Genomic DNA, 24,353 nt, shown 5'->3' on the forward strand with positions numbered 1-24,353 from the left:
AAATATGCACGGGTGTTTAGTCTATTGCTGAGGGATCTGTTAGCAAATATGCAAGAGTTAAGGGAGTTCAGTTTTAGGTTAGTTACAATAGATCCAACGGATTTGTGTTCCCTCATTCCAGAAGTCGGCGCGTAGCTCAAATCTTCTCAACTGCTATTTCTTTTGTTTAAATACTTAGGTTAGTTGTTGAGTTGAAGCTGAAGAATTTCCATTACTGTAAACTAGTTGAGAGTGAGGAATTATAGCAAGCTTGATAGATTTGTAGGCTATACACTTCTTCTAGTGTTGAGTGTTCTCAATTGTAATTGTAAAATTCTTGAGTGTTCATAGTGGAATAGAATTGATTGTTCTGCACCGTGGATGTAGGATTGAAAAATCCGAACCACGTAAATCGCCTTCGTGTTCTTTTATGTTCTTGCTGCGTTGATTGTTTTCCCGAACAAATTCCACAACAATTTTGTTATGGTGGGTTTTAAAAACAATATCCAATTTTTTTTTTTTGAAACTAGAATCATATCCATTTTGTAAAATTAAGGAAGAAAATCGAGCTGAGGAATCGAGAGAGAAATTAAATTTGAATTGCATTTATGTAGAGAAAGAAGGGAAAGCTTTTGTTTCTAATAAGGGAATTATGAATAACTTCTCAATTTTGAACCTAAGGTCCTTTTACCCTTAAAAAAAAAAAAAAAAAAGACTAAGGCCCCTATTTATAGCCTACAAACTAAACCTAACATCAAGATTCATTAGTAAGATCATGGTTCGGGTCGATAAAATATTTCTGGTAAAAATTTGATGGGAAAGCACCAACAAAGAAAAATGAGTATTTGATTGAAATGACAAATATAAATACAATTGAGTTTACACATATTTTCTGTCTTTGGATTTTAACTATTTGGGCTTCCAAAAATTGATATATGCCTTCAAGTTTGATATATACATATAGGGGTTCATAGACATATTATGGAAGTGGGTATTTGATATATATATATATATATATATATATAGGGAGAGGTTCAAATAAGAACCACTAATAAAATAAGAACGGAGAACCATTTTAAGCCATTCGATCATCAAGATCTACGGTGGATGCATCATCTTGGTGGATGGATGTAGGTGCTGGGTTCGAATCCTGAAGGGAGCAAAAAATTTATTTTTTTCGGATGCATTAAATTTAATAGCGGATGCATTAATTTGTATAACAAATGCAATAATTTTATTGGTTCTTATGTTCTCACGATAATTGTGGTTCTCACTATAACCGCACCCTATATATATATATATATATATATATATATATATATATATATATATATGGTAGGGTTAATATAAAAACCTCTCTTAAGATGAAAACTAGGAACCAATTTAAAGCCATTGATTTAAATAAAATAGAGGGTTGAGATTAAACTACAGATGCACAATTTCGATTGCATAGATGCACAGTTTCAATTGCATAGATGCACAATTTCGATTTGCTTGAGTATTTTGCATTGTTGGTTTCAATTGCATAAATTGCATCTTTTTTAAGTGCACAGTAAAATATAATAGATGCACAGTTTCTTTTGTTGACTAAATCCTAACCATTAGATCTAATATTTAAAAGGTCAAGATTAGGTTCCTAGTTCTCATTTTAACAGAGGTTTTTATTAGAACCTCTTCCTATATATATATATATATATAGGGAGAGGTTCAAATAAGAACCACTAATAAAATAAGAACGGAGAACCATTTTAAGTCATTCGATCATCAAGATCTACGGTGGATGCATCATCTTGGTGGATGGATGCAGGTGCTGGGTTCGAATCCTGAAGGGAGCAAAAAAATTATTTTTTTCGGATGCATTAATTTGTATAGCAGATGCAGTAATTTTATTGGTTTTTATGTTCTCACGATAATTGTGGTTCTCACTATAACTGCACCCTATATATATATATATATATATATATATATATATATATAAGGGGCCGCTCCAATGAGACCCCTTAATTTTAGTGAGATCTAGGGCACGATCTGGTGCGTTTATTTTATCAATCATATGGCTGATATTGTATCTGGAGGGTGATTTTTTTTCGCAGGGTTCGAATCCTGGAGGGAGCAGAATATTTTAAAATTTGTTGTTCATCAGTATATACTGCGTTGTTCATCAGTATATACGGCCATGTTCATCAGTATATATATCTTATTCATTACGAATTTTTTAAATTTTATTTTTCATCAGTATATACATCTTGTTCATTAGATATACGTTTTGTTCATTAGTATTATATGTCTTATTCATTGTACTCATGTTACACGAAAAATAGGGGGTCTCACTGGAGCGCGCCCCTATATATCCTCCAGGATTCGAACCCTGCGAAAAAAAATCACCCTCCAGATGCAATATCAGCCATAGGATTGACAAAATAAACGCACCAGATCGTGCCCTAGATCTCACTAAAATTAGAGGGTCTCGTTGGAGCGGCCCCCTATATATATATATATATATATATATATATATATATATATATATATATTTCAGGTTTGACTTTTGTCTGCTTCAAATCTGACTTCTTTACCTTTTTCAGGGCTGATTTCGTTTTTCAGATATGATCATATGACCTTATTCTTCAAATTTAACTTTGTTATGTATTTTTCAATTCTGACGAGCTTTGTACATGGTGTTAGTTTAAGCTTTGAATCTCTAACTTAATATGTAACCATTTTAAAGATAATTCATATATATTTTGATATTAATTTTAGATCCAATTATCAATTATTAAGCTTCTAATTCATAATTAAACCTCACAAGGTCTAACCAAAAAACAGAATGCATAAAATCACCCATTTCATATTTGCTATCCATCTGTCCCATTAAAAGTGGCTTGTATTCTATTTTGGACCGTAAGTGACCTATTTTTACAAATGACAAAGTTTAACCTTTTAAAAAAGTGTGGACCCTATCACTTTTAATACATTTACATCTTCTTCTTAATTTCGAAATTTTTTGAGTTACTTATAGTGGCACGGAGGAAGTATTTGCTAATCCCTTGAGGGGTGTAAAGTGATATTGTAAAAAACTGAAAGGGTTGTTTTAAAATATTTGGCAAAAAGCCGAACGACGTCGTAGATATTCATTTACGCCGCTTCGCCGATATTAGCAGGGCCGGTCCTGAGAAAAATGAGGCCCTGGGCGAAATTATAAAAATGGGCCCTCAATATATTGAAAAATAAAATTTTCTATTACTTATAAAAAATGACTTTATCTAGCATTTTTAGTTGCATGTTATCTAAAATCTCTTAATCTCTTTTTCTATACATAACTAGTATTACTCCCGTGCGATGCACGGTAAATTTTTTTTATATTTTTTAGAATATTATATTTAGAAAATAAAATTCTATAAGTTACTTATATTATTATATAAAATAGCTCTAATAAAGATAATAGCATTAAAATGAAGATAAAACCATCTTATAATTGGAGGATATAAAATGAATGATCAAGATCTTGACAAAACCTTTTCAACTAACGATTGTTATTATCTATTTAAAAAATTTCCACCCAAATATCTAGATATTTTTCTTTCAAATTTTCTATTAGTTTTGAAAGGATTTTTGGAACTTTTAATTACTTTTTACTTATTTGTATTTCATAATATATTTTTTTTGAGGCGTTAATTGACTGTAAATTCACAAACTATTAGTTAATTTTGCTATTTTTTTCAACTATATAAAGTTATAATATAAATACATAAACTTTAACTCATTCTGAAATTTGCCCTGAATTTTAATTTCGTTCATACATGACAAAATTAAAGATGATATAATATATACACATTATATTAAAATAACTTATACAAAATTTCTACTGAAATATACACAGTACTAATAGCATATATATATATATAGGGGGCCGCTCCAATGAGACCCCCTAATTTTAGTGAGATCTAGGGCACGATCTGGTACGTTTATTTTATCAATCCTATGGCTGATATTGTATCTGGAGGGTGATTTTTTTTCGCAGGGTTCGAATCCTGGAGGGAGCATAATATTTTAAATTTTGTTATTCATCAGTATATATTGCATTGTTCATCAGTATATATGGCCATGTTCATCAGTATATATGTCTTAGTCATTACGAATTTTTTAAATTTTATTTTTCATCAATATATACATCTTGTTCATTAGATATACGTTTTGTTCATTAGTATTATATGTCTTATTCATTGTACTCATGTTACACGAAAAATAGGGGGTCTCACTGGAGCGCGCCCCTATATATATATTATTTAATGAATATATAGTTTAATTTTAAAATTTGTATTTTGATAAAATTAACAAATACAACCTAGCAAAGATGAAATTTAAAATTTGTCATGATCAAGAATCATAACATTTTAATATTTGTTTATTTTATTCTATTTTTTAATATTTTTACTATATAGTATTATTTTTATATTTAAATTTTTTATTATAACAATTTAATGCAGTTACTAGGATTAAACTTATATTTTTTCATTTTAGAACTCTTTAGCTTAAAATATAAATTTGTAGATAAATAATTATATATATATATATATAACTTAAAAATAGAATTTGTAATATGATTTACATTTATTAAATTTTTAGTACGTTTTTGTATGAATATTATTATTATTATTATTATTATTATTATTATTATTATTATTATTATTATTATTAGATTGATAAAAAAATAGAAAGAAAATATTATTTTTAAAAATAGTAAGGTGATTTTTGGTAGGAAAACTAACTTACTATTTTTGAAAGTGATTGAGCTTTTATATATGTATATAGATATTGTCAAATCATTCAATCTCTCTAGGGACATTGACGATCTCAAATACGTTTTCAACAATTTTAAATTTAAGAAGCTCATTTTAGAACAGTAAGTCAGTAACTGGCATTGTCAGCATAATTTTATATTTCGATTTGAACTTTGAAGTTTTAATATAATATAAATTTGACAATAAGTTATATTGCCTAATATTTTTTTTAGTATATATAAAGTCTATAATTAATGAGATATATTTAAAATTTTGGGCCCTCAAAATTATGTTACAAAATTATCATCAAATTAATTAGAAATTGATTTTAAATTGAACTTTGAATTTTTGACAATAAATTATGTTATCTACTAGTATACATAAAGCCTATAATTAATGAGATATATTAAAAAATTGGGTGATTCTATTCATAGCCCCAATTTTACTCCTTGTAGCCTTTAATTTAATAAAATATTTAAAATATTAATTAAAAGACTATTTCATCCTTATTGTCTCTAATTAATCCCTTCCAGTCGTCTCTCCACGGTGCCGCCGTTGCAGATTTCTCCGCCATCATCTCCAACCTCGCCCTTTGCTCTACCATCCTCAATAGGTGTCACCGCCGCCAGCCCCCGATCCCCCTCAACTTCTACTTTGTCGAGAAAATCTTCTGCCAATTGATGCCCTCGCCACCTCCACCACCCGATTTAACTCAATTTGGCCCATGAAGTTTGTGAAATTCTCAAAGTGAAGACAAACAGTGGGAAGAGTCCCTTCAAAATCGTTTCTTTGCAGAGGATATTGCACTTTCTGAAGTTGCCCACCTAGTGTTCAACAAAATTCATGACTGCATATTGGGTCTTAAGTTCTAGGATTTCATCTCTCATAACAGTTAGGAATGGGTTTGCTTATTCCCCATTTTTGAAGCTCTTGGCTTAGTCTAGAGTCTTCGCAGAAATTGACATGAGTGTTTGCATTTTGAAGAGAAGTGGCCTACTGATCACAAGGCTTTAGGCGTTTGTAATTACTCCATCTCAATATGTTTTCTCTTCATGTTTTTAAGGCTACGGATGAAATTATAAGTAAATTAAATTGGGGGCTATAAAGGTGAAATGGTATATATATTAATAATTTTAATATTTTATCAAATAATAGGCTATAAAGAGTAAAATGGGGGCTACAAATAGAATCACCCTAAAAAATTGGGCCCTCAAGTTTTTGGGGCCCGTTGCCCATACCCGCCCGCCCTCAGGGCCGGCCCTGGATATTAGTACTGCTTGTTGCGCAATTAATCCATCGTTCCCCAAATTTTGCGAAAGCTATCGACGGATATTTCGAAATTTACCCTTGAAGATAATCTCTGTGAGTTCACTTCTTAAGTTTGATGTTTTCTCTTTCTAATTTGCTGGCGCAATTTCTATGGGAACTAGGGTTTCTAGGTTCTGAACTGTATTTTTTTGGTTTAACTTTGCTAGATCGATGCATGTTTTGAATATGTAAGTTGAAATCATGGCAGGCTGAAATGGCGACCGAACAAGCGAAGCCAGCTACTGACGAAGTAAAGATGGATCTGTTTGAAGATGATGATGAATTTGAGGAGTTCGAAATCGATCAAGGTTGGTAATACTTTTTTAGGGTTTATTTAACTGCTTATGTTTGATTTCTCCTTTTGCAAGATGTTATGTCGATTAACTTCGCGAGCGTGAAACGAATGTTTAGGCCGCCTTTTTCTGATTACAATCTGTTGCTTCTAACTATTGGCTGAGATTATAATCACGACGATGCTGCATAATTAGGAGTAATTTCTATTCGTTTGTTTATATATGTTATGAAAGTGTGAAGTGCTTAATTTCTTTTATATCGCAACAAGAAATGCCCTGGTGATTTCTGAAGTATATTTTCATGATACCTAGATCTGCCGGGGTGTTGGTTTGGTAATTTTCTGAGTAATAAATTTTTGCATCACAGAGCAACATTGGAAGCTCTGGTTCATATTCTAACCAGATAGGTCCATAAACCATGAAGCAGCGTTTGAGATCCCCAATTTGAACACAGCTACTTGCGCATATGATCAAATGCCTTTACTTTATATTGGAATTTTGTGTGCAAAAACATGTTGTATGAATGATTGCACATGCCTAGCTTCGTGGTTTGGAATTGCATGGTCATTAGGAATTAATTGACTTTCATTGACATAACAGACTCGAGATGGTATCCTAGTTTTTAAAATTCTAATATTATTATTGAGCCTTTATCCCACCATTCTGCAAGGGCAGGGGATATTGAGAGCCAAATAGCAATTAATAAGATACTTTCATACTGCGCTTGTCTGGTATAGAGTCTTTTATATATGTTGATTTCATAATAGTAAAATAATAATGTAATTTACATGGTCTCCTGAGCTGGATTTTCTGACTCAAGCATTGTGAAATTATAACTTCTTAGATAGCAGAAAAATTGAAAACTTGCCTTCAACACCCTTTCTGAAGTTATGTATGATTTACGTTTCATTTACTACCGTTTCATAATATTCTGTGCAATGCAATTTTTTTTTTCCTTTTTCTATCTGAACTCTGTCTGTTTCTTGTTCGATGGTTTTTTCTTAATTTATTCAGTCGGTCTTTTATGTACTTTCTCTGATTCTTCTCTCATGCATGTTAATAGAGTGGGGGGACAAAGAGGAAGGTAAAGAAGTAGCTCAGCAATGGGAAGATGACTGGGATGATGATGACGTCACTGATGATTTCTCCCTGCAGCTCAGGAGGGAATTGGACTGCAATGCTGAGAAGAAATAGGGTGGAACTTGAGGTGTCTGCTGTATGTTTCGGATTTATAACTCTGATTTCAAACTTTAGTATAATGACTTGCCACCTTGTTGCTGCTGAATATTTTTAATTCGGCAAAAACCCTTATATACCTATTCTCAATGATTTGGCTATGTTGTGAGTTTCAATTCTGATTACAGAACTTTTTGAGTGGAGGAGTTTTTCTTGCTGCCCTTTTAAGTTGTGTGATTAGGAAATAGAGCTGTGCTAAATTTGTTTATCATGGATATACTAAACAGAACTAGGAATGGATTTCTAAGTGAACCGAAGCTAGAATCGGTTTTAGTGATGTGTTGAAACCTTAGAAAGATATATATAGTTGGATTTCCTATGATGTTCCAATTTTGTTTTATCACTTTAACTATTGTGTGCTGAGCTAATGAAAACCTATTCATTGATGGACAGTACAATCTCTCTATCAAGAACATGGCAATACTCATGGCTTATCATGTTTTGATTGGAATGATGAACCTCGGTTATGTGGTAGTTTGTGTTATTTGGGTGTGTATTATATTGTATATGTCGTATTTAAGTTAATAAAATATGTAAATTATGAAACATGATAATAGAATATGATTCGAACTTTTTGTACATGGCGGCTAGGGTGGCAATGAGATTCCCAAACAAATTCATTGAGAGGATTGTGTCATGTTTAATTCTAAATTAATGAAAGAAAAATGAAATGGATAGAAATTAAACCAACATTGATATTTCAGTTTTTGAAAACTAATTAGTAATTAAATATATTTAGTACTCCTTCCGTCTATAAGAGTGTGCCTTTATTTCTATTTTGGGATGTTCCACGAGAGTGCATTTGTCATTTTTGGACACTATCCCACTATTAACTCCTTATTTCTTATTCTTATTTTATACTTAATAAAATAAATCACTTTTTCAACTTTCAATACACTCATTTAATATTTTAGTAAAACTTGTGCTATCAAAAGTGATGCATTACATTGTGAACCAAACTCCTTATTTCTATTTTGAACCATTACATTGTGAACCAAACTCATCAGAAAATGCCCTGCATGCTTCTCCCTCTTACCGCGCGCGGACGAGTGTGATAGGCATTGTCCATCCCCCAAGGCGCAAGGTAGCAACTCGGATTGCCGGACTACCTCAATGGCACAATTCTAGTGGGGTTTTTCCGGTTGCCGTTCTTGGATGTACTCGAGCTCAACGACAATTACTTCATCGTTAATTACTTAACAGAGTTTAACGGGCGTTAGGGGAGGGTTTAATTACACTGAAATTGGGACATCAGAGGCTTGATTGATCCAATGTCGAGTATAGGGGCTAAACGTCATAGGGGTGTATTTGCTACTTAACCCTTTATTTTATGATAATTGTTGGTAGGTTGTATTTATTACTCCCTCCGTCCATGAAAAAACTTTCTATTTTTATGTTTTGAACGTCCACAAAAAAACTTCATATCTATTTTTGGACTATACATCACCACTTATAATACTCCATTTATCCTTACATTTCAGTTTTTATCACTATCAATGCTAATTATAACACTTTTTCACCACTCTAAATACACTCAACAACATTTTCTTAAAACCCGTGTCACTCCCTCTTCGCAAGTTTTTTCATGGACGGAGAGATTATTATTTTATCAAAATTCAAATTTTTTAAATTAAACTCTATATTTATTAAATAGTATAAAGGGTTAATTGCCGCTAAATTCAAAAGCTTTTTAAAAATTCGTGATATTCTCACCAACTTCAAAATCGGCCTACAAATACATGAATTGAGAATCCGTTCTTAATGTTCCCAAAATCAAAAAATACCCCCAAATTGAAGGTGACGTGGACTACCGTAAATACAGCGTGGCATAGTCGGCGGTGCAAGAAAACGACGTCGTTTCTTTTAAAACAATACGACGTCGTTTTGATTTCCAACTAAAAGAAGAAAAAAAATAAAAAAATGGAGCTGCTGAAATCGCCGCCACCGCCGTTACCCCTCACCAGAACCAGGTCTGTGGCCTCACCCCGCCACCGCCGTTGCTCCCTCCACAACCAGATCGCCGGTGGTGGACAACAGAGGATCGCACTCGTCTCGAAGAAATCACTGGACTCGAAGCCACGCCCAGCATCGCACTCCTCCCTAAATCGCTGCCACCATCTGCAAATCAGACTCTCACTCCTCGCCTTACCCTAGGACGACCGCCATCTGCAAATCGCCACCCCCAAATTAGACTCTCACTCCTCGCCGTGCCCTAGGACCCAAATCAGACACCACCGCACTAAGCCACCGCCTCCCTCGTTTTCCGGCCACCCTCCTTCTTCCCTCTGCAAATAAGACAGCCACTGACCACCTTCACCTTTCTCCTTTCGATTTTGACCGCCTCTCTCCTCAAAATTAGACACCACCAATTCACGCAGCCTCCCTATCGCCTAAATCGCTCCCTCCTCATCGTCGTGCCCTAGGTCTTCTTCTTTGATTTTGGCGGCGGCAACTCAGGAGGTGGCGAAGGGGGTTTGGGCTTCGGCTGCTGTGTTTGGGAGGTGGTGGTCGGGGTGGCGTTTTCAGAAAGGTGGCGCTGGGGGTTTGGGGAGGTGGTGGTCGGGGTGGCCTTGTTCCGGCAGATCGAGGAGAGGGATGAGAGATGGGGTAGGTTTTTTTTTTGTTTTTTTTTTGTAAATTAATTTATTAATAAATTATTATATTTTATTAAAATAAGATTATTAAAAAAATTAAAAAATGACATGCAATACCTAATTTCCATGTATTTGACACATAATCAGTGATTGCCACCTCATCTCGCCGGAGTTAATAATTTTGGGAACATTAAGAACGGATTCTCAATTCATGTATTTGTAGGCCGATTTTGAAGTTGGTGAGAATATCACGAATTTTTAAAAAGCTTTTGAATTTAGCGGCAATTAACCCTAGTATAAAACTATTATATATATATATATATATATATATATATATATATATATATTGTTAAGATATTGTTCATCTAGTTGATACGTGTCCAACTTATAAAATGAATTTATTTTTATTTTAACAATATTATATTAATTAGAGTTATTTTAACATAAGTAATTCATTAATTTTATTTTTATAGAAAATATAAATTTATTTTTCCACTATTTTAATTAACTATCACATATATGCCACGATAGTAAAATTATTTTTTAACAACATTAACACAGTGAATATTAGGCTATTTCTTTTTGTTGCATAAGGTTATATAAGAAACCTTCTAGAACAAAAAAAAAAACCAAGATCAAATCGATTAATAATGATATTTGGGAAACTTTACAACACCACCATTACAAGAGAAAATGCTCCAAATCCCTGACAGCCTTAATAAAAACAATCGTTGTCATTTTTGATTAGGAATTTTCTATTCTCTGTGCATAATCGAGTCGAGAATGTTTTCCATACGTGATGGGTTCATGTAGTTTAAGGGCCACCATACTTTCAAAAACAGAGACAAGCTTGTGGTAGGTCATTAATAATCAAGGAAGTGTGGTGGGTTCATATACTTTTAAGGGCCACGATGCTTCCGAAAACATAAACAAGTTTGTGGTTGATCGTTAGTAATCATCCCTCCGCCTTTAGATGTGTCGATAGCCTCCAACATGGCAACCACCTCATCCATTTCCGGTCTCTTGTCAGGATTAGCATCCCAACATCGCTTCATCACGTTGGCAAGTGAGCTAGGACAACATCTGGGTATCTCCGGTCGCAAGTTCTGTAGAGAAAACGTGTTTAGGATAACACGAGTGTAAAACGAGTTCTTGGAAAGCAGATATATACCTGGCGAACGACTGCTGAGGTAACCTCCGAGAAACTAAGATCGGGATATGGCATATCGCAACAATATATCTCCCATAAACAAATCCCAAAACTGTACACGTCGCATTTCCTGTTGTAAGGATTTCCATTGAGAACCTGCAAATTATATAGAAACCACGTAATTCATTGTCTTTTAAGCTCGATCTTAGCTTTATCATTACAGATAAGAGAGAAAGTGTGAAATGATCATTGCACCAAAACAGGAGATGAACCAATAAATGATTAACTAAATATATGACTGAAAAAATGACTACTAAACAATAGAATAATACCTCTGGAGCCATGTAACCAAGTGTGCCGGTCTCCCCTGTCATGTCATTAGGATTTGAGGCTTCAACACGAGCAACACCAAAATCTGCAATTTTAACCGTACGCGTCTTGTCTAAAAGCATATTTTCTGTCTTCACATCTCGGTGAACAATCTTCTGAGAATGAAGGTAGCTTAGCCTGCAAAATTCAAAAAAAACAAACCATTGTTTACATCAATACACATGCCACACTTCTTAGCAAAGTAACTAGCTAGTAATAAGGGAAAAGCTGCGAATCCAGATGCACGTACCCCCTAGCAAGATCAAGTGCCATCTGCACGACTACTTTAAAAGCTAGCTTCTTTCTCCTATTCTTTATGAGGTAAGATTTCAAGGCACCTCCTGGAAGATACTCCACAACCACACAACATATATTACTAGGCATGCCTATATGACCATTTTCAGTTTGAATGTTAAGATCTGTAGCACCCATTGTTGCCCCTATAAACTGCAAACGAGTTTAGATCAATGTTAGAACAATGCAGGAAGAGTTACTCTAAACGTGGGAAATAACAACAATCAGATAATATACAACTACAAAGGTTTCTCAAAATGATGGGCCAGTTAATCAAAATGAAAATCTTTGCAATGTAATACTATTACTACCATAGCGAAAGCAAATGTGCTATTGGAATATGGGATAACAAGGCAAACTAGGTACCTAGTCACTGTAGTGCTACTTTGAAAATTTTAATCAATCGATCATTGTTCAGCCCATTTAAATTAAGAGCATAGCAATAAAGAAATATTTACCTTTGTTACATTAGGATGATCAAGTTTGTGCCACACGACAACTTCTTGAGTAAATGCTGCCCTTAGGGCTTGTATTTCAGCTTCTGTCCTGTGGCCCTCTTCTCCCCAGTCCAACAGTTTAACTGAGGATCAAAAGAAGCTACCAAGATGTTAACGATAAGGAAAACAAATTCAAAATACACTAATAATCAAATGGGGCAACGACTAGCAGTGACAAACCATCTAATTGTAAGGAATTAACTCACAAGTCCAGACTGCAAAAATAACTCTAAACTCATCCACCAATAACATTCAAGAAACTCCACTAGGTTGTGGATAGTTTGTTGAATGTTATATCAATTTAGTTCAGTCTCAGTTGATTTATATGTGGATTCTTGTCAGCTGAAATAGTGTAAGATAATTCCCCGACACAATCAGGCTAACCAGTCCTTCATGGTTTCAGAAGGATCAAGGATCAGTCGCTTCACCATATTTCGGTCTATGTTGTCCCTTAGTCAGGTCTATCTCATATACACTAATCTCAAGCAGGGTATATCTTTTTGCTACAAGTCAATGATCATGTGATACTTACTGTGAACTTGTTCTCGACTGATTTTCTTGTTGAATATGTTATATATGAATTTTGTCGTATCAATCTTTCACCGGTATAATTTCTTCCCTTTTTTCTAAAGTTCTTTTGTTCAAATTACAACAATGTGATTCTGTCATTAGGAGGGTATAAACGTATGCAAGTAAATAAGAAAGTGGTTTTGACATATTCTCCAAATACTATAGACCACATAACTTCCGTGGGCCGATTCAAGAAGGTTGTCGTCATCAACCTTAACGACCACCACTAGCTTGCTAAAGCTACTTGTTTTGTTTTTCTTTTTCTTTTTGTGGCACTGGTCCTAGCTCATCAGGACTTTCTAGTTAAAATTATGCACCCTTATCAGGAGTTGGCACCTCCACTTAATTTTGGTCTTCACCGCAGGCAGATTTGATCCCTTTTCTCTTTTAAGTAAACCAATAATCATTCAACTAGTCAATACCATAAAGTATGATCAGAGTGCCATGAAGCTAAATGAATAATACCGAAAAGGGTGAACTAAAAGCCACACATTCTTGAAGACTTCGAATGGGGACCAGCACAAGCAAGTGATGTTTATCTTTCTCAGAGGTTTCGTGACAGCCGACTTTTGAGGTCAAATATTACATCCCTAAATCCTACAGAATAACAACATCCAAGCAGAAAAAACCTACATTTGAGGTAAGGTTAGATTTTCATTGATTCTTTGCACCACCATAATTACAAAAAGCCTATGTCAGATCATCACTAAAAGTGCTTGCATCTCAGTAATCTTCATCGTCAACGCAAGTTGGAAACTTTATAAAACTGATTGAATCACAAGAAAGTTTCAATAATACCAGCCTAAGTTATTGCAGTCACCTTCACAATTCAATCCAAACCCGTGCCATGAGTCACGGACTCCATAAGAAGGCATTGATTTTTCTAGTCTACAACCTCCAAACCCCACCCCCACCCACCCCACACAACCACCCCAGGAAACAGGCATGAAGCATTAAAACTAGGCTTATCAGAAAGGCCAACTATATTCATATACTATGATTTATCAAATTGTAAAGGCCCTTCTACTACTATAGTTTATTCAGTCATCAATAAACTAATAGTATATCAAATCTTATGCACAAAAAGTAGCTTTTTTTAAAAAGACCTAAATTCAATCAGACTATCACTACAAACGAAAATGAAACCAAGAATCCATTTTAGGCATTATTCATCAAGAGTTGAAAAAAATAATGGTAGGGCCAGAAGGGAATGGACATGCATTGAAAGGATTGACAAAAGTAGCAAACACCACGCAAAATGACAAAAACATTATTCGAAATAGAAAAAAAAAATGAAATTAAAAAAGAAGAAGTAAAGTTTAGAAGCTAAAAAAAGAAAAAGTTGGGAAAAAGGGATATGGCGGTGACTGACCGGCGACATCCTGGCCGTCGTAGACGCCGCGGTGAACAGTACCAAAAGTGCCACGCGCGATGACACTCTTGATGATGAGCTTGGAGGGGTCAATCTCCCACTCCTGCCTCTGCCTTCGGGAGGCGGTGGTGGTGGTGGCGGGGGCGACGGCGGCGGAGGTGGTGGTGGCAGTGGAGTAATCTTCTTGATTCTTCCTCTTGTTCTTCTCCATTGTCCACGCCCTGTTCAAATGCCTCTCCAGCTGCTCATCCAAGCTCTTCAAATCGATCTGATCCGCTCGAACAAACCCATCGCTGCTTTTCTCCATCTTTTTCCTTCCCACTGGGTGTGTTCAAGTTTGTCTTTTTTTCACCAGAATAGCGTGATATACGTACAGAAACACCTGTATGTATTTTGTTGGATTGAGTTAGAGGGAGCAGGGTGAGAATAAGAGAAGGAGCAATTAATTGGTTTGGAGGTGAAGGTAGGAAGATTGTATGTGTATGTAAAGGTGAGATGTGGGCACATGGAATTGCCTGAACACAACAAACAACACTCTTCCAAGTAGTATTACATTTTTCAGTATTTATCTAAACTTTGACTTTTCATAGTTCCGTGCACGCTGGCCAATTGTATTTTCATCAGACCAAACATTATTATTATTATGTTTGTTTGAATTTGAGAATTCGACAAATCAATGCACCAACTATACGAGTAGGAGCGTAAGCGACTGAAATCATGCACAGAATCTCGTGTGATTTTAATTTGTGTATATAATAAAGTATTGGGAAAATTGTATGTAAATACACTATCTTTGCTCAAAATTCATTTTTGACGCGAAGTTAGGATTTTATAAAAAAAATACACTAATTTTATAAATTGTTCAATTTTGATGCTGGTTTCATTTTCGGTGATCGAGAAAAATGATATGGTGCCTACTTGTCAAACAAAATATCCCGCGTGGAAATAAAACGACAACGTTTTCTTAGAGTTAAATAAAATGGCGGTGTTTCGAACAAGACAAAACGACGTCGTTTTGTTAATTATATTGAAATTAGGTTAATTCACCACTTCATTCATCACAAGTTGCTCTCCACCTTCGTAGGTTTGTTGCACCGATATGTAATCTCGTCACCTTTGGATCCAAATGAAAACGATGCAGAAGAAGAGGACATGACGAAGAAGTTAGGTTTCCACAGTTGCACAGTTGAATTGAATAGCTAAATTTGCCGTTTTTGAAGAGGGGATGAAAGCTCGACACAGTTGAAGATAATGAATGTAAAATTAGGGTTCATGTGAGTTATTAAAAAGTTTGTAAAACGACACCATTTCATCTCAAAGAGAATGACATCGTTTTGTTATTTGTCCGACGAATTAAAAGGCATGTGCCGGCTCGCCACGTAGGCGCCACGTCAATTTAAAATTTGGAGAAAATGAAACAGGCGTCAAAATTGAACAACTTATAAAGTTGGTGTATTTTTTTGTAAAATCCTAACTTCGCGTCAAAAATGAATTTTAAGCAAAGTATGTGTATTTACGTGCAATTTTCTCTAAAGTATATTACGAATTCGTTTGGTACGCGATATAGGATAAAGTGTAATACGTTTGATTGAGATATTTTTTATTATATCATATTAATATTATATTTGGTATAATGCATAAAAATATCTGTAAAATATAATATGTTGTTTGGTACAATTTATTAAGATTATATAAAGTTAATAATAATTCTAATTAAAATTTGTATGACGTATACCACTTTCAGAGGGGGTATGCTGAATCTCTCAAATCAGTATAATATTTTTGACTTTTAATTTATAAAGAATCGTGTGTTTCGTATTATTTCTTACTCCCTCGGTCTCAATTTAATAGGATCATTTTTTTTGGACACTGAGATTAAAAAATTTATTTTTTTTTTATAAGAAAAGTGATGTGGTACACACTAATTAAATACATTTTTTTATTCAAAATGAAAAACGAATCTATTCTAGTGGGACGTCCAAGAAAAATAACGAGCCTAATTTTTCAAGAATTGATAAGTTTTTAAAAATAAATTTAATCAAACACTCCAAAATACTAATACAATTTTGTAATTTTAACAAAAAAGACAAGGATGAGTCTTTTATGCCAACGATAGCACAACACAAATTCTTCATATATTCATTCTAATAGTATATTATAATTATTTTATTAAAATACTTACTAGTACCTTATTAAAATATATAAGTAGTCTGTATCATGCGGATGACCGCACAAAAAAATTTATGTACGATGAAAATTCTACAAAGAAATTTGTCTATAGAACACTCCGTGTGTCATCATATGGTGAAAAAAATATTTTCTTGATATAAGAACCTGAAAATCAATTAATAGTTTTCTATAGTGTCTAAAAAAATATACTCTCTTCATCCCACTTAAAGTAATATGTATTTCATTTTAGATTATAAATAAAAAATTTAACTCTTAAAAAAGTGTAGGTCCTACCATTTTTAACTATTTCACCTTCTCTTTAATTTTTATGCTAAAAAGTTTTGAGTCACTTATAGTGTGACAGGGTGTAATAATTTAAAAAGATTAAATTTGATAGAAATCTGAAAACTAATGATATGGGCCTAATTCAATTGCTTTTGGGCTTTAATGGCCCAAACCCACAAACTTCGAATATCTTTTTCCCCTTATTTTCTCTCCAAGACGAGCGATTTTTCTTGAAAATTTGTAGAACCTCCTCCAGCAAAAACAACGCTAGTTTGAAGTTCCAATCTATTTATTCGCTGAAAATGACGAGTTTTGTAAAAATCAGATGGATTGCAAGAAGCTTTTCGACAATCTCTTCGTCCCCTTTGCGCATATGTGTAGTAGGTAGTGGGCCTGCGGGGTTTTACACAGCTGAGAAGGTATGCAGAAGTTGAAAAAAACCACCATGATTCTTTTCTTTAAATTCTACTTTTTTTTTATATATATAAATCAATACCTTGATTCATTTACGTGAAATTAAGGATATAGCTGAATCTTTAGCTGCAGAGTTCATCTGAGCTGTAATGTGTTTATTGAATTCTTGAATTTTTGTAGCTTTTGAAGGCGCATGAAAGAATTGAAGTTGATATAATCGATCGGCTGCCAACTCCCTTCGGATTGGTTCGGTCCGGCGTCGCGCCGGACCATCCTGAAACAAAGGTTATTTATTTATTTAATTTAATATAGAATTGCTTGTTTGTAGAAAATGAGGTCTGAGTACTAATGTTGTATTTCAGATTATGTAGTTGAAAGTATTTTAATGGGATTTATGTGTAGTATCCTAAGTGGGATATGATCAAAATACGTTATTTGGACGAATGCTGCTTTTTTGTACTTATTATTTGATTGCTTGTGGTGGTTATTTTTGTGTTGTTCTTCTGACAAGTGAATCCATTGATCGAAACATAATTATTGTTTATGCCTTTTCAGCCTTCGTATATTTACTCATAGAATAAGTTGTTTGGAAAAATTGCTGTAGGTAGTGATCAATCAATTCTCACGTGTTGCACAAAATGAACGTTGTTCTTTCTTCGGAAATGTGTCCCTTGGATCCTCTGTGACATTGCCGGAGCTGCGTGACTTGTATAATGCTGTAAGATACTAGGTCTGCTGAAGGTTGTCGAAAAGATTAGTTATTTTCTTGTTTCTGTTTAGTCCTGATAATTTCCGTTTGTGCTGTGGCAGGTGGTGCTTGCCTATGGCGCTGAAAGTGACAGATCTCTTGGCATTCCAAAGGAGGTCTGTAAAAAAGTTTTATAATGCCATTATGGCATTTCTACTGTGGAAATTTCTGTAATTAAGATTTTGTACTCAGCATTTTAGTATTTTCTTTGAATGCAGGAGTTGGCTGGTATATATGCTGCGAGAGAATTTGTTTGGTGGTATAACGGGCATCCAGACTGCAGGAGTCTTTCTCCAGATTTGAAAAGCAGTGATACTGCTGTTATTCTTGGTCAGGTATCTTTGAGTTGTTGATGCGTTTTATCCACTAATTCTGATCAAATTGTACAAATTCACATGCTGACAGCATGTAGCTGCTCACTCGAGGAGGGACTGACAGAAACTGCTTGAATTAGGGAACATAGGATGTTGTGATTCATAATGGATGGTAGTTACAGACTTGCTCAGATTGACCAGATTTAGGTTGCAGAAAGCTTGTGCGCTCTAGTGGTAGAGTTTGACCTGAGAAAGTTTAATTCCTCCACTCTGAAGTGCTGGTGCCTTTTGGTTTGACTGGGAGTTCTAGATGAGAGTTGAAGAACTGTGAGTTTTGTGTTTGTAGACTATAACCTTGAAATGTACTGAGTGTGAGCTAGTGTTGTCACATCCTTATTCTAATTTCAATAGTGAAATATACCCTCATTTGAATTTGTTAATAGATACTATTGCTTATTCATATGCAGTGGAAGATATAAGAAGAAAAAAGTATGTTGAACTAGGTGTGTGTGTGTTGGCCTAGCGGTAGAGTGGTTAATGCCTACGACCGAAGGTCTTGGATTCGAGTCCACCGTGGCGCGGTCTTTAAATTTACTTATGTAATTATTCATTTATCAAAACAAAAAGTATGATGGACTAGTATGTAACATCTTATGTAGGTCCTAGCTTTATAACTTTGAAGTTGTTGATATCTTCTGATCTCAGAAAGCAATTGCATTTACTGCATATCGTGTTTGCTTTAGGGAAATGTGGCTCTTGATGTTGCTCGAATTCTTTTACGGCCAACCGAGGAATTGGCAAGAACAGATATTGCCTCCCATGCATTGGCTGCTCTAGAAGAGAGCTCTATCAGGTTTGTTATATGCTACAAGATATTATGGAAATGAGGTCCAGTGCATCTGTAGATGTTCTGCTTGGTTAACAACTACAATTCTCAGGAAAGTTTTCTTAGTTGGAAGACGTGGACCAGTACAAGCAGCCTGTACTGCAAAAGAACTACGAGAAATTTTGGGTAATAGTTCTTTCCATTCTATAGGATATAGGTAATAGGATTATCTTGTATCATTTTGCCTTATATGCAGTCAGCTGCCCTTGTGTTCTAAATCTTAAAATTGACTATACTTATTGTCATGTTTAACTCAGAACTGGTGAGTCAATGATTCTTCCATATGGTGATCTACCTTTATTCAGCTTTTCTCAATTGTATGGGCTTGTAAATGTCAGCTGTGACAGTTCAAATTTGTGTTTTGCACCTATGGTCTGTTTATATTAAGGCTGATATTTTCATTCACATCCCATAATTGAGAGGTACCCATGCTATTCAGTAAAATCAAACAGAAAAAGAATACTGATTGAGCTTACTCTTTTTGCAGGAATCAAGGATTTGGGTGTCTATATCAAAGAAGCTGATCTAGTTACAACACCAACCGATGAGGTATATTTACTCATGACATTAACTACCACTCAGATGCCATCTTCCAGGAGTGTCCTTTGCAGACAAATTTTTTCATTTGTTCAGAGGACTGATTCCTTGTTCCTTATATCTTGCTTGCTTGGGCAAAGATAGAAATGAAGAATAGCAGGATCAGGAGGCGGGTACATGAATTGCTCTCAAAGGCAGTCACGCGAGGGTCTGCTCCTGTTGCCAGTCAGCGCGAACTGCACTTTCTCTTCTTCCGCAAACCTGACAGGTTTCTCGAGTCAGATGACAGAAGTGGTCATGTTGGTGGCATTCGGCTTGAGAAGACTGCACTTAGTGGTAATAATGCCAACTTAAATCTGCAGTAGGACAATTGTACAGAATCTCTATTCTTCATTTCATTCTCAACCCTTATGCCTTTTATTTTGTTCACTATATGAGCACCAAGCATGGAAGATACTAAGTAATCGCTTACCTGAGCATTGTAAAATGTATGGTGTATTGAACCAAGAGTTATCTTTTTGAAGAAGGGGAGGAGAAAAAATGTATGATTTATTGTTGTGTTGTTGATGGACCAAGAAATATTTAATGGAGGAAAAGATGGCTATGAGCTGTTATTTTTCTATTATTTTATTAATTTTAATTTTTTTTCACATACATTTTTTTTTAGGAAAATGGATAGTTACAAAAACTCATACGAATTTTGAATTTAGTTGCACTTTGCTGCTTGAACTTTTCAATCTAAACTTTGAACAATTTGCAGTTTGGCACCTAGAAGTCCATATTTTTGAAATTTTATACTATGTGTGCTCATAAACATTCCAGTGAAAATTTTGATACACTTAGCAATTGAGGTCTCAAAGTGCATCTTTTGTGAAGCTCAATTGGTAAAGTATTATGAACAAAAGTTTGGTAAAACATAAAAATTACGAAGTTTTGATAGATTACTATAGTCATGCCAGAAAAGAATGTTTGTCAAATTTTACACAGTTGTTTGGTATTGGGGGCTGAATCAGTTGATATATGCGCAATGCTGAAAACTCTCACTACTTTCATTTTGGTACTGTTCATGTTCAAAGTTTTGGAATTACTTTCTTTATTTGGGGAAATCTCTATTTCTTTTCTGATGTCTAGATATTTGTATATGAATCGGAAGTAAATTCTTAAATAAGCAGTATGTCTTCTGTTCCTTTCCTGTTAAAAGATCTATTGAAGTCCAGTTGGGAGTTCAAATTTTGATGTTGTATCTTGTCTAAATTTTACAAGCTTTTAAAGATGTTGGAGACAATGACATAGTGAAGCAGGTTGCAGTGGGCACAGGAGTGTACGAGGACATATCATGCGGGCAAGTTCTCTGAAGTTCAATACATGTCCTTTCCTCTTGTCCCTTTTTTGTGATTGTATGGCATATTTCTAATTATTATTTCATGTACCTGAATGACGTGTATCTGAAATGATTGCTGGTTGCTTACAAGCTTGACATGGTTATTTTATTGCTGTCTGTCAATGGTGAAGAACATAATGTATAGAAAGTTGTACTGCTTACATATACGAGCTTGGTCAATCAAGCTTTTCCATTTTCCTTAATAAGAAGGCGGACTTTCAAACAAGTGTTGATAGATTCCACTCTTGTTTTGTAGGTTAGCTTTGAAGAGCATTGGTTACAAATCTGTCGCTGTGGATGGGTTGCCCTTCAATAACTACAAAGGTCTGGTCAAGATTTATATCGTCGAAAGTTTGGAAATGTAGGGAGTTGGGGTTTAAAAGAGCTGCATATTCTTAGATTTCAAATTTGCTTTCTCTTGGCCTAGCGGTAGGTGGTTAATGCCCAAAGCCGGAGGTCCTAGGTTCGAGTCCACCGTCGTGCGGTCTTTAAATTTCTTTATTTACTTGTGTAATTTATATAAAAAAAAATAAAAAAAAAATAATAATAATTGCTCTCTCTTGTCTTCTTAATTAATTGTGGGTTTCACGTGCAAATGATAGTTATTGCTGCTTCTAATACTTTTTCCGGTTACTTGTCTAGGTATTGTTCCAAATGCTGGAGGGCGTGTACTAGCTGATGCTTCACATGATCATTTGAAATACGAGACAGGCTTATACGTGTGTGGGTGGTTGAAGAGAGGACCAACCGGGATCATTGGTACAAACCTTCACTGTGCTGAAGAAACTGTGAGTATATAAGAGAAACTTGATGATTACTCATTTATCTTTTCTATGAAACGATGATGAGTCGAGTTGAGCCATCTTCGAGGATGCATTTTACTATTCTCGCGTTTACATTCTAAAACAATAACCTCTTTTGCAGCTCTCGTGCATCTCAGACGACATAAATAGAGGAGTTTTAGCGTCTGCCTCGACAAAGCCAGGAAGAGAAGGTCTCAGGCAAGTGTTAAACAGTAGGAACACCAGAGTAGTCCCATTTGATGGCTGGGGAAAAATCGACTGCGAAGAGAGGAGGCGTGGAGGTTTGAAGAACAAACCTAGAGAAAAACTTACAACATGGGAGGAGCTACTGGAAGTTGCCTGCGGTTGAGGTAGTTTCTAATGCAGAATACATGCCAAATTTGAAAATAAAGATAAAACTTAGTTTATGATGAAAGACTTTGACTTGAACGAAGATTTTTGGAATTTATAAAATAAAAAACAAGTGGGAAAAAATCATCTTAATTTTCAATGAGGAAGTCTTAGCTTAGCTGCCTTTGGTGACTTGATGCCTTGGGTTATTTAGGTACCGCCCACCTTTTAAATATGTACTAGGTTGATTGCAAATTGGACCTTTTGCTGTATGTTATTGCCTTCGATTATTGAATTATTCTTTTCAAACAATTTGTTAATGTTTTATAGCAGCTGAAAGTATCTATGTTTTAGATTGTAAAGTGCAGAGAATAATTGGACGATTTGGATGGTCTGAATGCAAAGTATTATTATCCCCTCATATAGAATTATTTCTTACTCAATTTAATACAAAGTAACTAAAATTTTGGGGGGAAATAAATAGTATAAGATTCAGTTTCAACCATGCATCTTAACTAAGTTTTCAATCTCACTAGAGCCACTTCTCCGAGAAAGATAAATGAAATAAAATTAATATCGGCTTAAATTATTTGCAAGGGTTGGTGTAGGTATGTAATAATAGAGAAATTGGATTTTGTTTCCTAAGTGTCACACTCATATTTTGTTTTCATTTTTAGAATTTGCGTTTCTGATGTCCAAATCAATGATCAATTATTTGAACACATTTTTCTCGTATCAACTCATGTGAACGGTTTTGCTAATGCAATTAACTCATACATTTGGGGAGAGTGTTTTCGTACCACATCAATTTAATATGAATATGAAATTGAGAAACTAACTTTTTTAGCCAGATCTAGCTTTTTTTTTTTTTTTGTTTTAAGTTGCACTATTCAGTATTTTCAAAGTGAACTAATCATTCAAATAACATTCACATATTTACATGTTGGCTGACTCTAATGGTGGAATGTTGCAAGCATCATATATACTCACATGCTTTATCACAAATTAAAATTATTCAAAAGTATGATAGGATTTATCTATTTTTTACACACATGCTTTACACACATGTATATATATCATCAAATTGAATACTTCTTCTTAATAAATTATACAAATAAATAAAATAATTTAAAATTCACACGATGATAAACTCTAACTTAAAACCTCAAATCTCGACCATTTTAATGTCAATGTACGGACACACAATCCAGTACTTTTACATCTGTCGCAAGTACCACTTAGTAATAACAAAATACCAGTACTTAATTAGAGACATAAAATGACCAGCAGGGGCGGATCCAAGATTTATCGATATGGGGGACTGAACTCGAAGGTATTGAATGGGGGTTCGGAGCCAAAATTTCCGAGCAGTCTGTACAATTCATTTTTATGTGCAAGTAGAATTTTAATGGACTTAGGATTAAAATTCGATCACCGACTATAATAAATAATTATTCTCTTTCTATTGATTCAATAATATATACTAAAGTTACCCCTACAAATTGTACAATTATAGTTGAAAGAATATAAAAAACTTCATCTATATATATATTTTTTTAAAAATAATCTATCTTCTATGAGAATAAACTAATTTTTATTTTTATGTTGAAAGGCTTTTTATTTATTTATTTTTTCTGAAAATTGGACTAGGTTAAAATTAAACTATATAGATATTAAGTTAAATATATATAATATATATAGGACAAAATTTTGGGGTGCACCTCGGCTGGAGCCAGCCCCTTAATACATTATACATCCGCCCCTGATGACCAGGACTTATAAATCAGTTTTTTGATATAAGAGTTTGATTGGCTTATCTTCTATGATTATCAAGATTACAATATACAGACAAGGACACGTGTGTGCATGTGACAGAAAGTAAATATAAATACGTTTCTTTTTTTTTTTATTGATGAATTAAACTTTTATGTGGTTATTGTTTTAAGTGGTCCATATGTTTTAAGAGTAGGTCTTGGGTGATGTTGACCTCATAGCATGAGACGGCTCGGCTCGGGTCGGGGGCGCGGGTCGGATCGGGTTTGGACG

The 24,353-nt window shown here is 34.4% G+C and overlaps 4 protein-coding genes across 9 annotated transcripts in view; 3 read left to right on the top strand and 1 right to left on the bottom strand.

Moving 5' to 3' along the window:
• LOC130992114 (nucleolar complex-associated protein 2) overlaps window positions 1-24,353 on the top strand; it is an 884,658-nt gene that overhangs the window by 490,253 nt on the left and 370,052 nt on the right. The window lies entirely within an intron of this gene.
• LOC130992197 (protein DELETION OF SUV3 SUPPRESSOR 1(I)-like) lies at window positions 5,944-7,710 on the top strand. Of its 3 annotated transcripts, none has more exons than XM_057916745.1 (3): window positions 5,944-6,119; window positions 6,274-6,373; window positions 7,422-7,710. In XM_057916745.1, the coding sequence occupies exons 2-3, from the start codon at window positions 6,280-6,282 to the stop codon at window positions 7,550-7,552; spliced, it is 225 nt and encodes a 74-aa protein (XP_057772728.1). In that variant the 5' UTR covers window positions 5,944-6,119; window positions 6,274-6,279; the 3' UTR covers window positions 7,553-7,710. The 3 variants fall into 3 exon arrangements, with proteins under 3 accessions (XP_057772728.1, XP_057772729.1, XP_057772731.1); XM_057916746.1 differs by having other exon boundaries at window positions 5,954-6,119; window positions 6,233-6,373; XM_057916748.1 differs by having other exon boundaries at window positions 6,084-6,196.
• LOC130992145 (serine/threonine-protein kinase STY13-like) lies at window positions 10,814-15,164 on the bottom strand. 3 transcript variants are annotated; one of them, XM_057916673.1, is made up of 6 exons: window positions 14,441-15,164; window positions 12,460-12,581; window positions 11,958-12,154; window positions 11,671-11,845; window positions 11,360-11,494; window positions 10,814-11,294 (listed from the first exon to the last, which is right to left on the bottom strand). In XM_057916673.1, the coding sequence occupies exons 1-6, from the start codon at window positions 14,745-14,747 to the stop codon at window positions 11,088-11,090; spliced, it is 1,143 nt and encodes a 380-aa protein (XP_057772656.1). In that variant the 5' UTR covers window positions 14,748-15,164; the 3' UTR covers window positions 10,814-11,087. The 3 variants fall into 3 exon arrangements, with proteins under 3 accessions (XP_057772656.1, XP_057772657.1, XP_057772655.1); XM_057916674.1 differs by having other exon boundaries at window positions 13,889-15,015; XM_057916672.1 differs by having other exon boundaries at window positions 10,814-11,845; window positions 14,441-15,033.
• On the top strand, window positions 17,113-22,619 carry LOC130992134 (NADPH:adrenodoxin oxidoreductase, mitochondrial). Of its 2 annotated transcripts, none has more exons than XM_057916655.1 (13): window positions 17,113-17,313; window positions 17,489-17,593; window positions 17,913-18,026; window positions 18,119-18,172; window positions 18,275-18,391; window positions 19,114-19,223; window positions 19,309-19,382; window positions 19,744-19,805; window positions 19,934-20,129; window positions 21,057-21,135; window positions 21,431-21,498; window positions 21,817-21,962; window positions 22,099-22,619. In XM_057916655.1, the coding sequence occupies exons 1-13, from the start codon at window positions 17,197-17,199 to the stop codon at window positions 22,324-22,326; spliced, it is 1,470 nt and encodes a 489-aa protein (XP_057772638.1). In that variant the 5' UTR covers window positions 17,113-17,196; the 3' UTR covers window positions 22,327-22,619. The 2 variants fall into 2 exon arrangements, with proteins under 2 accessions (XP_057772638.1, XP_057772639.1); XM_057916656.1 differs by having other exon boundaries at window positions 21,066-21,135.

The sequence above is a fragment of the Salvia miltiorrhiza genome, chromosome 7 (assembly GCF_028751815.1).
Source record: "Salvia miltiorrhiza cultivar Shanhuang (shh) chromosome 7, IMPLAD_Smil_shh, whole genome shotgun sequence".
Lineage (NCBI taxonomy): Eukaryota > Viridiplantae > Streptophyta > Magnoliopsida > Lamiales > Lamiaceae > Salvia > Salvia miltiorrhiza.